The sequence below is a fragment of the Mirounga angustirostris genome, unplaced genomic scaffold (genome assembly GCF_029215605.1).
Source record: "Mirounga angustirostris isolate CCGP_5_RB_7025 unplaced genomic scaffold, mMirAng1.0.hap1 SCAF_5, whole genome shotgun sequence".
Classification (NCBI taxonomy): domain Eukaryota; kingdom Metazoa; phylum Chordata; class Mammalia; order Carnivora; family Phocidae; genus Mirounga; species Mirounga angustirostris.
This window is the reverse complement of record NW_026991713.1, coordinates 159,153,379-159,168,851: the sequence shown is the minus strand read 5'-3', so window position 1 is coordinate 159,168,851 and position 15,473 is coordinate 159,153,379. Positions and strand designations below refer to the sequence as shown.

General features: G+C 43.2%; 1 protein-coding gene across 13 annotated transcripts in view; it reads right to left on the bottom strand.

Annotated features, from left to right (window-relative positions):
- TNRC6A (trinucleotide repeat containing adaptor 6A) overlaps window positions 1-14,008 on the bottom strand; it is a 102,882-nt gene extending 88,874 nt beyond the window's left edge. For 4 of the 13 annotated variants that reach the window (XM_064592816.1, XM_064592822.1, XM_064592820.1 and 1 more), the window contains exons 1-2: window positions 13,568-14,006; window positions 13,154-13,201 (exon numbers count right to left, since the gene is read on the bottom strand). In XM_064592816.1, coding sequence (XP_064448886.1) covers window positions 13,154-13,201; window positions 13,568-13,572 — 53 coding nt within the window. In that variant the 5' untranslated portion in view covers window positions 13,573-14,006. Of the gene's footprint in view, window positions 1-10,971; window positions 11,127-13,153; window positions 13,202-13,567 lie in introns of those variants that run through there. The other 9 variants (XM_064592823.1, XM_064592818.1, XM_064592817.1 and 6 more) reach the window with 4 other exon arrangements.
- Between the last annotated feature and the right edge of the window lie 1,465 nt (window positions 14,009-15,473).

Here is a 15,473-nt window from a genome sequence, read left to right as displayed (position 1 = left end):
GAGAATGATAAAGCAAATGAGGTTAAATGTTAGCATTTGAGGAATACAGGTGAAGGCTATTCAGGAATTCTTTGCTCTATTCTTGCAAAATTTCTCTACATCTGAAATTATTTTAAAATAATAAGCTTAGGGGGTGCCTGCGTGGCTCAGTCATTAAGCATCTGCCTTCGGCTCATGATCCCGGGGTGCTGGGATCGAACCCCGCATCGGGCTCCCTGCTCAGCGGGAAGCCTGCTTCTCCCTCTCCCACTCCCCCTGCTTGTGTTCCCCTCTCTCACTGTGTCTCTCTCTGTCAAATAAATAAATAAAATCTTTTAAAAAATAAATAAATAAAATAATAAGCTTACGTGGAGGACAATTGGGTGAGATTAGAAACAGGAAAACAGATACCCTCCACGATGACAGAAGCACTCTACAGTTTGCAAGCGCTCTGAGAGATTATTCATTGTAACCTACAATGCTGACACACAGAACTGATGTTCTTCCTATTTGACACTTAGAAACCAAAGATCAGAAAGTGGAAGTGACCTGTATAGTAGGTACAAGGTAGTGGTAAGGCTGACCCAAAACCTAGTTTGCTAAACTACCCTCCTAAACTCTAACCTTCTTCTGAGGCTTAAGTTAATTACTAGTTCCTTCATGATTCTTTCCAGCTCCCACAAACCTCACCCTTGACCTCTCATTAAACAATGCTCATTTTCTAATTATTTCAGATATCAATCTCACTCTTCCAAATAGGACTAATTGCTGCTCTGAGGGCAAAAACCAGTTCTACTTGTATTGTACTCCCCAGCATTGTGCACTGCAATTAAATTCCTGCTTCCTTGCTTTTACTAACACTCTAACTCTATCACCAACCACCAAAGAGGCATTTTTTTCACTCTTCTACCCACATTCTGCTTAAGGACCATCCTACCTAAGGGCTTCAGTCTCCAATACCTACTTGTGTAAGCAACTTCTTTCTTTTTTCTTAAGCCTCCATCTCCTCATTTATGAGAAGTCTCCACTGTACCTCCTCCCAAGGGCTGTTGTGAAAATTAAATTAGGTAATGCAGAGAAAGTGCTTAACAGATGCACAATATGTGTACACTCATCATTAGTTACAAGACTTAGGTACAAAACACTGCACTCAAGCTGAGTTTAGGACACAAAGGTTCCAACTGAAGGGAGAACCTACAGTAGAAAACAGAACTGATGCAGTCTTCGAGTGGCTGTCTTCAAGAAGACAAAAGGTAACAAGTGCTGGTGAGGACACGGAAGAAGGGAACCCTGTGTGCACTGCTGGGAATGTACACTATAGTGAACATTCTAACATATAGTGAACCCACTATGGAAAACAGTTTGTAGGTTCCTTGAAAAGTTAAAAATACAACTACCAATGACCCACTAATCCCAATTCTGGGTATATATCCAAAGGAAATAAAACCAATGTATCAAAAAGGTATCTGCCCTCCCATGTTTACTGCAGCATGATTCACAATAGCCAAGATATGGAAACAGCCCAAGTGTCCATCAGTGAATGATGCAGATGTGGTGCACGTGTGTCTTGTGTTATGTGTCTCTACACACGATGGAATATTATTCAGCCACAAGAAAGAAGGAAATTCTGCCATTTGCGATAACCTGGATGGGCCTTCAGGGCACTGTGCTAAGTGAAATAAGTCAGAGAAAGACAAATACTGTATATCACTTATACATGGAATCTAAAAAAAGTTGAACTTGCAGAAATAAAGCAGAACAGTGGTTACCAGGGGCTAGAGAATGGGGGAATAGGGGAGATGTCAAAGTATACAAACTTGCAACTAGAAGAGGAATAAGTTCTAGAAATCTAATGAACAGAATAGTGATTATAGCCAACAATACTATATTATATACTTCAAGTTGCTCAAAGACTAGCTCTCAAATGTTCTCGCCGAAAAGGAATGCTAATTACGTGACATGATAGACGTGTTAGCTAACACTATGGTGGTAATCATACTGCAATACATAAACATCGTATCAGCACACTCTACACCTTCAACTTACACAGAGTCCAGTATCTTAAAAAAAAAAAAAAAAAAAAAAACAGCACACAAGGGCAACGCACTAACCACTGGGGGGAAAATGAGTCGTCAATCATATCCTTATAAAACCAGAAAAAATTAAAAAGCAAAAATGAAAACAGAACTCAATACATAAAAACAATTATTAAGGGCGCCTGGGTGGCTCAGTCGTTAAGCGTCTGCCTTCGGCTCAGGTCATGATCCTGGGGTCCTGGGATAGAGGCCCACATCAGGCTCCCTGCTGGGATTTGGGGCCTGCTCCTCCCTCTCCTTCTGTCTGCCGCTCCCCCTGCTTGTATTCTCTCTCTCTCTCGCTAATAAAAAATAAAAAATCTTTTTAAAAAAATTATTAAAGCACAATGAAGAATGAGGTAGATGCCACAACAATTCAAGACCCCAGATTCCAAACCAGACCAAACCAAGTACCAGGTACCAAAAGAAGACAAAGATACCAAAACTCCAAGACCAGTAACCCTTATGAATACAGATACAAAAGTCTTCAACAGAAGACTAATAAATTGAACCAGCAACATATAAAAAGGAGTAATCACCATGCTCAAGTGAGATTTACCCCAGGAATTCAAGGTTGGTTTGGGGTATGAAAATCAATGTAATACAACATATTAACAGAACAAAGGACAGAAACTACAGGATGATCTCACTAGATACAGAAAAAGCATTTGATAAAATCCACGCTTTTTAAAAAAAAAAAAAAAAGGTTTTATTTTTATTTATTTATTTGACACAGAGACAGCACAAGCAGGAGGAGCAGCAGAGGGAGAGGGAGAAGCAGACTTCCTGCTGAGCAGGGAACCCGATGCGGGGCTCGATCCCAGGATCATGACCTGAGCCCAAGGCAGACACTTAATGACTGAGCCACCCAGGTGCCCCAAAATCCACCCTTTCATGATAAGATAAAAACACTCAAACTAGAAATAGAAGGAAACTTCCTTAGCCTAATAAAGACCATTGACAAAAAGCCCACAGCTCACAACACACATAATGGTTAAAACTGAATGCTTTTCCTCCAAGATGAGAATTGAGACAAGAATGTCTGCTCTTGCCATTTCTAGCCAACACTGTACTGTAGGTTCCATTCAGAAAAACTGGGCAAGAAAAATACACAAATACTGTAGATTCCATTCAGAAAAACCGGGCAAGAAAAATACACAAAAGGCACGGAGATCACAAAGGAAGTTATAAAACCATCTCTATTCACTGATGTTGTAGAGAGAGAGTCCTAAAGAACACACACACACACACACACACACACTACTAGAAATAATAAACAAGTTTAGCACAGCTGCAGGATACAAGATCAACATACAATAATTGATTGGGGCACCTGGGTGGCTCAGTTAGTTAAGCATCCAACTCTTGATTCCAGCCCAGGTCATGATCTCAGGGTCGTAAGATCAAGCCAAGCACCCGGCTCCATGCTGGGTGTGGAGTCTGCTTAGGATTCTCTCTCCCTCTGCCATCCTCCCCACCCCTGGCCACTTGGCAGACGTTATGCTAAGGGAAATAAGCTAGTCACAAAAGGACAAATATTACATGATTCTACTCGTATGAGGCACCTAGAACAGTCAAATTCACAGAGACAGTGGTGACAGCTGCACAACACTGTGAAAATGTAGTTAAAGTCACTGAAATGCACACTCAGAATTGGTTAAGATGGTAAACTGGATATACCAAATTTTTAAACTTTTGTGCTTCAAGGGACAATATCAAGAAAAAAGGCAACCCATAGAATGGGAGAAAATATTTGTAAATCGTGTATCTAATAAAGGACTTGTATCTAGAATATATAAGGAACCCTTATAGTAGGGCACTGGCTGGCTAGTTTGTAGGGCATGAGGCTTGATCTCGCTTGATCTCAGGGTTGTAAATTCAAGTCCCATGTTGGGTGTAGAGATTAAAGATTTTTTTTTTTTAATTCATTTGAGAGAGAGCAAGAGCACAAGCAGGGAGGGAGGGTCATTGGGAGAGGGCGAAGCAGGCTCCTCACTGAGCTGGGAGCCCAACATGGGGCTCAATCCCAGGGGCCCGAGATCATGACCTGAGCCGAACACAGACGCTTAACTGACTGAGCCACCCAGGTGTCCCTTGAGATTACTTCAAAAATAAAATCTTAAAAAAAAAAAAAAAAAGAATCCTTATAACTCAACAACAGAAAAATGACCAAATTTTACAATGGACACAGGATCTGAATAGACATTTCCCCAAATCAGACACACAAGGGCCAATAAGCATGCAAAAAGATGCTCACATCATTAGTTATTAGGGAAATGCAAATCAAAACCACACTGAGACACCACTTCACACCAAGATGACGACAATAAAAACAAACAGTAACAAGTGTTGGTGAGGAGAAACCAGAGCCCTCATACATCACTGGTGGGAGACTAAAATGGCTCAGATACTTTGAAAACAGTCTGGCAGTTCCTCACAAAGTTAAACACAGAATTACCATATGCCCCAGCAATTCCACTTCTAGGTATGTGGCCAAGAGAATTGAAAGCATTACGTTCACTCATCCAGGAATGTTCACAGCACCGTTTTTCATAATAGCCCTAAACTGAAAACCCTAATAATGCCCATCAACTGATGAATGGATAAAGAAAATGTGGTATAGTGGGGCGCCTGGCTGGCTCCATCAGAGAAGCATGGGACTCTTGATCTTGGGGTTGTGAGTTCAAGCCCCACACTGAGTGTAGAGATTACTTAAATAAACAAGGAAAAGCTTTAAAAAAAAAAAAAAAAACCTGGTATGGGGTGCCTGGGTGACTCAGTCGGTTAAGCATCTACCTTCGGCTCAGGTCGTGATCCCAGGGTCCTGAGATCAAGTCCCTCATTGGGCTCCCTGCTCAGCAGGGAGCCTGCTTCTCCCTCTCTCTCTCACCACTCCCCCTGCTTATACTCTCTCGCTTTGCCACTCCCCCCTTGCTTGTGCTCTCTTGCTCTCTCAAATAAATAAAATCTTTTTTAAAAAATGTGGTATAGGGGCGCCTGGGTGGTTCAGATGGTTAAGCGTCTGCCTTCAGCTCAGGTCATGATCCCAGGGTCCTGGGATTGAGCCCCGCATCAGGCTCCCTGCTCAGCTGGGAGCCTGCTTCTCCCTCTCCCTCTGCCTCTGCCATTCCCTCTGCTTGTGCTCTCTGGCTCTATCTCTCTGTCAAATAAATAAATAAAATCTTAAAAAAAATTTTTTTTTGAGGGAGATGGGGCTGCCCAGGTGGCTTAGTCGGTTGAGCATAAGACTCTTGATCTCAGTTCAGGTCTTGATCTCAGGGTTGTGAGTTCAAGCCCTGTGTTAGGCTCCATGCTGGGTGTGGAATCTACTTAAAAAAAAGAGGAAGAAACTGAAACATTCAGAGGAAGAGTTGAGGGTAGGGCAAGTGTAGAAGGGACAAAACTAAAGAGATAGATAAGCTGAGCACAGCAAGAGTTTGGGCTTAACTTCCAGTCACTGGGGAGCTAGCCAAGGTTTCGAAGAAATACCAAGGGACAAGCTCAGAGCTGTGGCTTGAGGTTGATCCAGTTGCAGCAGTGTAGAGATGTCTGGGTGGCTCAGCCAGTTAAGCGTCTGCCTTCAGCTCAGGTCATGATCCCAGGGTCCTGGGATTGAGCCCCGCATCGGGCTCCCTGCTCAGCAGGAAGTCTGCTTCTCTCTCTCCCTCTGCCCCTCCCCCCTGCTCATGCTCTCTCTCTCTCTCAAATAAATAAAATCTTTTTAAAAAAGTTGCAGCAGTGTAGAGGATGCACATGACGCCCCTTCCTATCTTCACATGGGAAGAGTCTCACATACGCATACGCCTCACATCACCTAGAGCTTCACAAGGAGAATACTGAGCGAAACCTCTCTCTCTGACATCCTTTGTATGGTCAGTTATCAGTGAGGTAATGCTGAAAAACACATTTAAAAGCAATGCATATTTGAGCACCACATAGTACTATTTCCTTGTGTTTTAGAGGGATACTTCAAAAGAATACGAAAAGACCAAAGTCAACAAAACACAAATGTCAAAATTATAAAAATATTCAATTATCACTTCAGCAAGCTGCTCAGTAAATGCTAGCTGACTCAACACCCCTAGTAAGAACAGCAAACAAGTGACTTGGTTTAATCTTGTTGGTTATTATACCAAATCCAATCAATCGCTGTTTGCAGAAAATATCTTGTAAGGTTCAAAGTATAAAATTCCTTAACCGGCTTTCAATCTGTTGTGCACATTCCATCTGAAGCTGGAAGTCGGCTGAGTCATCAGCATACAACATACTGCTGCAGATTCAAAATGCTCTTCCCTAGTTACAAGAGTAGAAAGGCTAGGATTTCTGCTTCATAGCCAAATCACACGCCCAGAGTATGCAAATCATTTTTAAAATAAGACCACCTTCATAGGAAATTTAAACTATACTTATTTCCATGGGTCTTTTTTTTTTTTTTTTTTTAAGAAAGAAACTACGCCTTTGTCGAACGTTACTTTCTCTCTTTCAATCTTAAAATCTCCCTTTTTGTTGCTACTATTCAGCTCCTCTGATATCCTCCCTGTAACAAGTTGTTTCTTACTCTTTGGGGAGCCATGACCCTTTGAAACCAGATAAATGCTAAGGACCTTTTTTTTTTTAAAGCACACATTCAATTTTTCAAACAGCTTCATACCATCTGTATCCCTGTATGGAATCCAGGATGAGAATCTCTGTTCAGTGGGGCATCCTTTCAGGATGCAGATCAGAAGCCCAAGCTCTATGTTTCATTTTCTTACCCAGGTTATCAGTTTATCAGTGGTGAAAGTTGAAAACAAGCAACTTTTATGTCTAACAATTAGGGAGCTACCTTCAGAATGACCCTTCAAAAAAGTGCAATCGTTACAAGCGATCAGTTTAAACACGAAGACCTGTAATTACTGTAACCTCAACTATTTAAAATTGTATCTCAGTTTGACCTAATTGTTGGCATGTCTGAAAATGAAAGAAACAGAGTGAGCATGAAGGTAAAAGTAAAGTACTGGGTCCACTTTCAGCTAATTTGCTTAAAATTAGTGGGGGAAGGAGCCTGATGTGATGTCCTAAGAACACATCACCTATGCACTATTCCTGCCAAAAAGGTTTCACTGAATCTAATCCTACAGAAACCATCAGAAGAATCCAAACTGAAGCCTGCAAAAACTAGTCTGGACTATTCCAAGATGTCAACGTCAAGAAAAGGGTAAGAGGCAGCTCCTGATGTAGGGAAATTACAGACAACTAAAAGCAACCCTGGGTAAGGGAATGAAGGGGAAAAAAACCCAACATATTTAAAAAGATATTACTGGGATAGTTGGGAAAATCTGAATATGGACAGAAAGGCATTGTGACAACGTTAAACTTACCCGTGCGTGATAATGGGATTGTTATACAGAATGCCCTTGTTCTCAGGAGATGGGTGTTGTCTTACTTAGGGATGAATTGACATGATAAAATGATATGGCAAAATATTAATAATCGGTAAACCTAGGGAGAGATACAGTTGTTCACCACCTTATTCTTGCTATTTTGCTGAAGGTTAGAATGATTTTTTAAAAATTTTAAATGGGAGGACATTTTCTTGACTTTGAGTGAGAGACTGTCATAAGTCTGTCTGAGCAGAAAACATACAGCACATTCTATTTTAGTCTCTCCAATCATGGGAAATGCTTCTGAGGTTGTCAGAAAACAGAACTGTAAGGGACTTTAATTTATACTTGCAGACTTACTTCAGATGCCAAAAACACAAGAGGTTACAGAGTGGTACTTAGACTTTTTAATGATGTTCATATTTAAATTTTCCACAGAGGGTTGTTACGCATTTTTAAATTAAGCTTACAGTTTGTGATTCATTTATTCTATCAATTGACTTACCACATAGCTGCCAAATTAAGCTAGAAAGAAACCTACCAATATGAATTTGTTGGCCTACAAACCGCTATCACAGGAAGGCAACAGAAAAGCTTAACAAAATTGGAAGATAAATATATATATTTCTTTTTTCAGATAAAGGTTGATGAATTCCAAGAGTAGGGTCCACCTTAACTAGAGAGACCTAATGCTCTGGTTTATTCCTGTTGTCCCTTGTCTTTTCTTATTTAGCACCTGTCCCAGGCAAAAGTGCCTCAGATAACAATGTCCCAGTTTAGATGCTACATTATATGGCATTACAGCATCTTTAACAATTTTTCTTAAATGATGGTGTTTTAATAGTTGGTTTGGGGGGAAAAATCAGCTAACATGAAGTGTGTAACTTTTTTGTTAGACAATATACCCTACATTATAGTAATAAATTAATTACTAAAATGGAACAAAATACATTGAGATAAGTGTTCTTCCATTTTCAGAAAAGAGAAACCAAAGTTGTTTTTCTATTGTGCATATAAAATATTGCATTTGTAAGACCTCAGTAGTTAGAGTCAAAAGGCCTGTTGGAATCCCAGCTCTGTCACTTGAGAGAATATAACCTTGACTAAGTTACTGGATCTGTCTTACCCATAGCTTTCTCATTTGTAAAATGGAAGAGATCAGAATACTGGCCGGTCTCTCTGATGTCATGGTCCAGCTCTAAACACTGAATGATTCTATGGCTCTGGCCTCCAAAATAATTTTTTTTAATTATATCAGTTGTCTTAGATTTTTTTTACAACTAGAAAATGTAACTTACTATCTTCTCTCACCAAACTCCTATTTCTGTTCTAACCTCTCTTCTGTTCAGAGGCTGGGTCAATCTCCCATTCACCCAAGATGGTGTTTAGACCCCTCTCACAACTAATCCCAGCTTAGTTAGCTGCCAAATCCCAGATTCCACTTCCTCAGTATCTCCCACTCTCAGCTCTTTTCTCCCACCACTGTAAGTCAGGTCTTCATCAACACCTGCCTTATTCTATCATATCACACTACCCTACCCAACAGCATGTAATAGCTCCATACTACCGAAAGATCTATGCCAGAAGTCCCCAACTTAATATTCAAGAACCTCTGCGTCTGCCGCTGTTCTTCCACGTCAATCCAACCAAACCACCCACTGCTATTTCAAAACTCCCTGTACGGGCGCCTGGGTGGCTCAGTTGGTTAAACGACTGCCTTTGGCTCAGGTCATGATCCTGGAATCCCTGGATCGAGTCCCGCATCAGGCTCCATGCTCAGCAGGGAGTCTGCTTCTCCCTCTGACCCTCCCCCCTCTCATGTACTTTCTCTCTCATTCTCTCTCTGTCAAATAAATAAATAAAATCTTAAAAAAAAAAACAAGGGGCGCCTGGGTGGCTCAGTTGTTAAGCGTCTGCCTTCAGCTCAGGTCATGATCCCAGAGTCCTGGGATCGAGTCCCACATCGGGCTCCCTGCTCCGCGGGAGGCCTGCTTCTCCCTCTCCCATTCCCCCTGCTTGTGTTCCCTCTCTCGCTGTGTCTCTGTCAAATAAATAAATAAAATCTTAAAAGAAAAAAAAAAAAAAACTCCCTGTACTTCCTGGATTTTGTGCCATTAGTTCTAGAGGCGCCTGGGTGGCTCAGTCGGTTAAGCGTCTGCCTTCGGCTCAGGTCATGATCTCAAGGTCCTGGGATAGAGCCCCGCATCAGGCTCCCTGCTCAGTGGGGAGCCTGCTTCTCCCTCTCCCTCTGCGCCCCTAATGCTTGTGCACTCTCTCTGTCTCAAATAAATATTTTTTTAAAAAATTAAAAAAAAAATAAAGTTCAGTTCCAGTGGTGACCACCCCCATCTAGACATTACAGTTCCCTCTTTTGAATGCCCATGATACTGACATAAAGTGACAATTTTAATGGCCAACAGTGAATTAAGAAATATAGCTTACCCCAGGTAGTAAACTAAATTTCTCTTGTGCCGATTTTGTTTAACTGGCACTGGCTACCTGGCACACTGTCTTGAAGATTTGCCACTGGGGCACCTGGGTGGCTGAGTTGGTCAAGCATCTGCCTTTGGCTCAGGTCATGATCTCAGGATCCTGGGACTGAGTCCCGCATCAGGCTCCCTGCTCAGTGGGGAGTCTTCTTCTTCCTCTTCTCCTCCCTCTGCTTCATGCCCATTCGTGCTCTCTCTCACTTACTTTCTCTCTCTCAAATAAATAAATAAAATCTTAAAAAAAAAAAAAAAAGATTTGCCACTTAGCAGAGGGAAAGGAGAATGGCAACACAACACTGACATTCAAAACTAGAGGGTTCAAACTAGGGGCCCACACAATAGGATTTGGACTTCCATGGTATTAAAGATGTAAAAATTAATTTAACATTTAAATATTTAACATTCAAAGTTCATACGTTTGGTTACCTTCGGGAAATATGAAGATCTAGAATGACGGTTCTCAACTGGGGGTGATTTTGCCCCCCAGAGAACATTTAGCAATATCTAAAGACATTTTTTTTTTTAAGATTTTATTTATTAGAGAGAGAGATAATGAGAGAGAGAGAGCACATGAGACGGGGGAGGGTCAGAGGGAGAAGCAGACTCCCCGCCGAGTAGGGAGCCTGATGCGGGACTCGATCCCGGGACTCCAGGATCATGACCTGAGCCAAAGGCAGTCGCTTAACCAACTGAGCCACCCAGGTGCCCTCTAAAGACATTTCTGAATGTCACGACTGGGCGGGGAGTGCTACAGGCAGATGCTGCTGACCATCCCACAAGGCACAGGGCAGACCTCACAATAATAAATTCTCTGGTCCAAAATGTCAACAGAGCCCAGGTTAAGAAACTCTGATCTAGCAGTATCAAATGTACCTGTGGGTTCTGCCTCCTCAAAGATATTTTCAAATTTTTCAAGATGAAGAACCATGCCTCTAGTAAGAGACGATACAATATGATCTGAAGCCTGACAGCTCCTCCAATAGCAGTGATGTGACTTCCTGAAAGTTACTTAACCTCTTTGTGCCTCAAAGTCATCATCTGTAAAACAGGAATAATAGTACCTACCTCACACAGTGATCCAGGGATCGGATGAGTCCATGCAAAGTCTTCAGAAGAATGCGCCAGGCAGATAGTAAGCATTCAGTACATTTAGCTATTTCTGCTCTTCCCAAGTGCCTAGCCTTGCATTTGGAACATAGAAGATGCTCAAGAAATGTTTGCTAAAGGAATACAGAATAATGCCTTGATTTCCTGGGAAAGCATAAATGCTTCAAGACATACACACTCTCCTTATTTGGAAAAAAGGAAGCAGAGAGCTAGAGACGGAGTAGAAGGAAAACATGTGCCCACCTAATCACACCTCTCCCTCCTTGGAACCTTTTAACCTTTAGGCAATGCTACCCTCTCACAGTCTTGATGTGCTGCCTTGTAACCTCCTAGTAATTGTTCTTCCTTTTCATGCCTGATGATCTACTGTAGAGCCATCCTCAAATATGGGATGAGATGGTAACTTAACCGCCACACCATCTACCTTGTGTTAGTTATTTATGGACATATGACAGTCTTCCTACCAGATTGTACATATTCTGTGGCCAGAGATGACATTTAACTCCTTCTTATACAACCCAAGGGGGCTCACTCACCTTAGGAACTGACTGGCCCAAACCTCTCGTTTTATAGATTACACACAAAGAGGCTAAGTGATTTGCCAAGAGTCAAGGTCATATTGTAAGTGGCAGGGCTGGAATTCAAACTCTGATACATAACCCATATAGAGACTCTTAAGTTCTCTCCAACTATAATAGATTATGAAAATTATACCTGTGGTAGAGGCAATTTTTAATTAAGCCCCAGAAAACCTCCATAGAAATTATACTGATATAGTTACCTGACAAAGCAAAAATGTGAGGAGAAACAGACTCCAAGCTCCTCTCTGCTACTGAAAATTCAACCTGTTTTCTTTAATGGTCTCATATCTTAACATTTTTAAAGCTTTTGACAACAAAACTTATTAAATGTCCAAAGAACAGTTGTTTAATCAGTGATGTCAGGCTTGATTTCCTTGAACCAGTCCCATTACAAGAAATGATAATTATAAGAAAATCTCTTATTCGGTAAGCCAATGATGTCCATCCTTCACCCACTGAAAAGATTTTTAACTATCACCTTAACAGATTAATATCTATAAAACTCAAAAGACCAGCAATTTGGGATGATTTTATATGGTGAAAAATATTTATATGATTTGAACTGAGTGTCATTAACCTCACCATAAACCTAAAACTTACACTCATCAAGGACAAACTACATTAAGACCTGAGATAGGAGAGATTTTACTTTATCCTGTCCAAGTGAAAAAGAAAGCAGCTCACTGGTAAGGTTCATCTAGAAGTTTCTCTGAGTCTCCCGATATGATTCAAAAGAAAACGGCCAATAAAGAAAAGACCGTAAGAAAATGAATTTGAAAAAGAGTTAAATACGGTGCAATACTCTGATCAGAGCTTTAAGCAATTACAGCTCACTAAAGCTAAACGTTTCCATAAAGGCAACGTTTAAAAACCAAAAAAACTCCCTTTGTGGTGATGATTTAAGTTACCAGTGCAAAAACACTCAGGCCCAGTAGAAACGATAACCACTTATTGGGAACAGATTTTTTAATTATTTTACCAGTTGATAAAAAAGAGCACACACCGAACACAGACACAAATGTAGTTTCAAAAGAAAACAAAACGCAGTTTATGCTCCGTAAAGTTCAAGGGCAAAACTGTTTCCAGTGCAACAGAATCTGCCTGACTACAATGTGTTGGGGAGGGAAAATGCGAACATAGTATCTTCTTATAAAGGCAACAATTTGAGTTACGAAGTAATAACGGGGAAGCCAAAACAGTTTGACAGCCCGCCATAAGGGCCGCCTCAATCATGAGTCACACAATGCCTGCAACCATTTACAATAGTAATTAATGCACAAGTCCCCTAATTAAATTCTAAAAGGGTGAGAATGCTTTAACTAAGTTTACAAGAATTGCTTTTCGCTGTTTTTTCTTCCCCCAAAGAAAAGCACACACGCGTAATTACGCATCTCCCCGCAATCCCTCCATCCAATATTCCCTCCGGCCTCTTCTCCCGAATGTCTACTCCCTGCGAGCGAAAAGAAAATGACACGGGGGAACTTCTAAACCCAGAAAGGGCGAACCTGAGTGGAAATACACGATTAATGGGGCGACAGACAGAAGCTCGCCCATCTTACCTGCTAAGATTCCTTTCTACGTCTTTGGTAGCTTTAGCTTCCAATTCTCTGCAAGAGGAAAGAAAAGGAGAGAGACAGGGAGAGATGCGCGTGAAAACGGAGCTGCTGCGGCAGAGGCTCGCGCCGGGGCGGATGGGGGGGGAGGGGAGCCCGGGGGTGCTCACAAAGCTGCGGGGCTGCAGCCCGGACTGCGGGCAGGCGGCGCGGGCGAGCCGCAGACCCCGGCCCGGCCCCAGGGGCGCAGCGCGGCCCCTCCGGGCCTCCCGCCCGGCCTGCGCAGCGGCGCCCCCGCACCGCCCTAGCCCGGGCCCGAGGTCTCGGGGACGCCCGCCGCCGCCGCCGCCCGCGGTCGCGGGGCCCTGCGGCAGTGCCCCAGGCTCCTCCCGCCCGCATGGAGGCCCCCGCCCCACTCACCTCATGTGTGTAAAGTGCACGAGCAAGTGGGGCGCGGCGAGTGAGGCTCGCGAGCCTCAAGCCCTCCGCAGCGCCGCGGGGAGAGGCCCGAGCCGCTGCACCAGCGCCATTTTCTACACCGACCCGCTGCCGCCGCCGCCGCCGCCACCGCCGCCGCCGCCGCCGCAGGCCCCAGACCGGAAGTGAATGCGCTGTTCGGCAACCCCTTCCGGGGGCGCCGCGGCCACCGGCCTCAAGATGGAGGCCGTAGCAACTAACCCAGCAGCCGGGGCAGGCCCTTGGCAACCGCCCGGGTGCGGCTCGAGGCTAGCGGCCAGACCTCCCTGAGTGGCGGGTCACCGCCTCCGAGGCGCCCCGCACAGCGGCTGGGGGGCCCGCCGAGCCCGGGCCCAGCCTCTGTCGCCTCGTCCGGCTGCGATCCGACTGGAGTCCCGCCCCTCCTCCTTCTTTGCTGCGACACAAGTTTCCTTCCCTGCCGCCCGGCCCCTCCCCCACCGAAACACACCAAAAAAAAAAAAAAAAAAAAAAATGGCTAAACCGCAAATTCTACCCCTGCCGCAGCAAGATGAGCTCGCGCGGCTTTTGAAATCCGCCACTTGTAATTATTTTTGACCTTGGGCCGGTTATTTAACCTCTCTGCTCCTCTGCTTCCTCCTCAGGTAAAGAATGCATACCTGAGGCGGACTACGAGGCTTAAAAGCGATTTTTATCCACCGAATTTTGCAGGCTGTTTGACTCAGCAATTCCACTGGCACGAATTTCTGTTCGGAAAACAATCCTGGATACCTACAAATACTTCACCGTCAACCTGTTAAGTTACGGCAACGATGATGGTGAAAAATTGTAAACGGCCAAAATGTCCCAACACCGAGGTGGCTTTAAAAACTGAACTACTGGCGTGCGCCAGGGTACTGCAAAAATGTTGGGAAGAGTAACGGCGTGGGGGAAAGTGGTTACAAGAGAGTAAGTGGGAAAGCGGGTTCCAAACTCGCTCCCACGGTAGGAAACATGCAGATGCAATACGATACATATGTGTAGTAAAGTCAAAATACCTAAGTGTCCATGGGAGATTCATACATACCTACGGGTAGATACAGCAATATACTTACATGTAGCTACGATAAGATACATGTGTTCCTGTGTCTATGTGGATCTTCTTTCTGTCCTCTCAAAACGCCTTTTTTTTTTTCCTAATCAAAAAATGATCCCTCCTTTCCGTGCTTAAAATCCATTCCTTCTCGCAAACCTCGCTCTGAGGATCATCCCATTTTCCTCTTTCTAAACTAGGTCTTTCTTTCCACTGGCTTTAAAACATGCCCAGATCTCTCCCATTAAAAAAACAAAACCTCCTTTCACTGCCCCGTTTTTTATCCTCTCTGAGGGAGATGTGTAATAAATAAGTTAAAGAATAAATGAACGATTGCACAGAAAGTCCTAAAGCATATGCACCAAAATGTTCAGGGATGGTATTAGGAAGATTTTAATTTTCTTAATGTATCTGGCTTTTTTGTTTTGTTTCATTTTTATACAGTGAGCATGTTAAAACACACACACAATTAAGAAAATCAAGTTTATAGGGGCGCCTGGTTGGTTCAGTTGGTGGAGAATGTGACTCTTGATCTTGGGGTTGTAACTCTGAACCCCACATTGGGTGTAAAGATTACTTAAAAAATAAAATTTGTTTTTTTAAGAGAGAGGGCCAGAGGGAGGAGGGAGGGACAGAGGGAGAGAGAAAATCTTAGGCAGGCTCCAAGCCCAGCACTGAGCCCAAGGCAGGGCTTGATCTCAGAATGCTGAGATCATGACCTGAGCGGAAATCAAGAATCCAGCGCTTAACCCACTGAACCACCCAGGCGCCCCAAAAATAAAATCTTAAAAAAAAAAATCAGGTGGGGCGCCTAGGTGG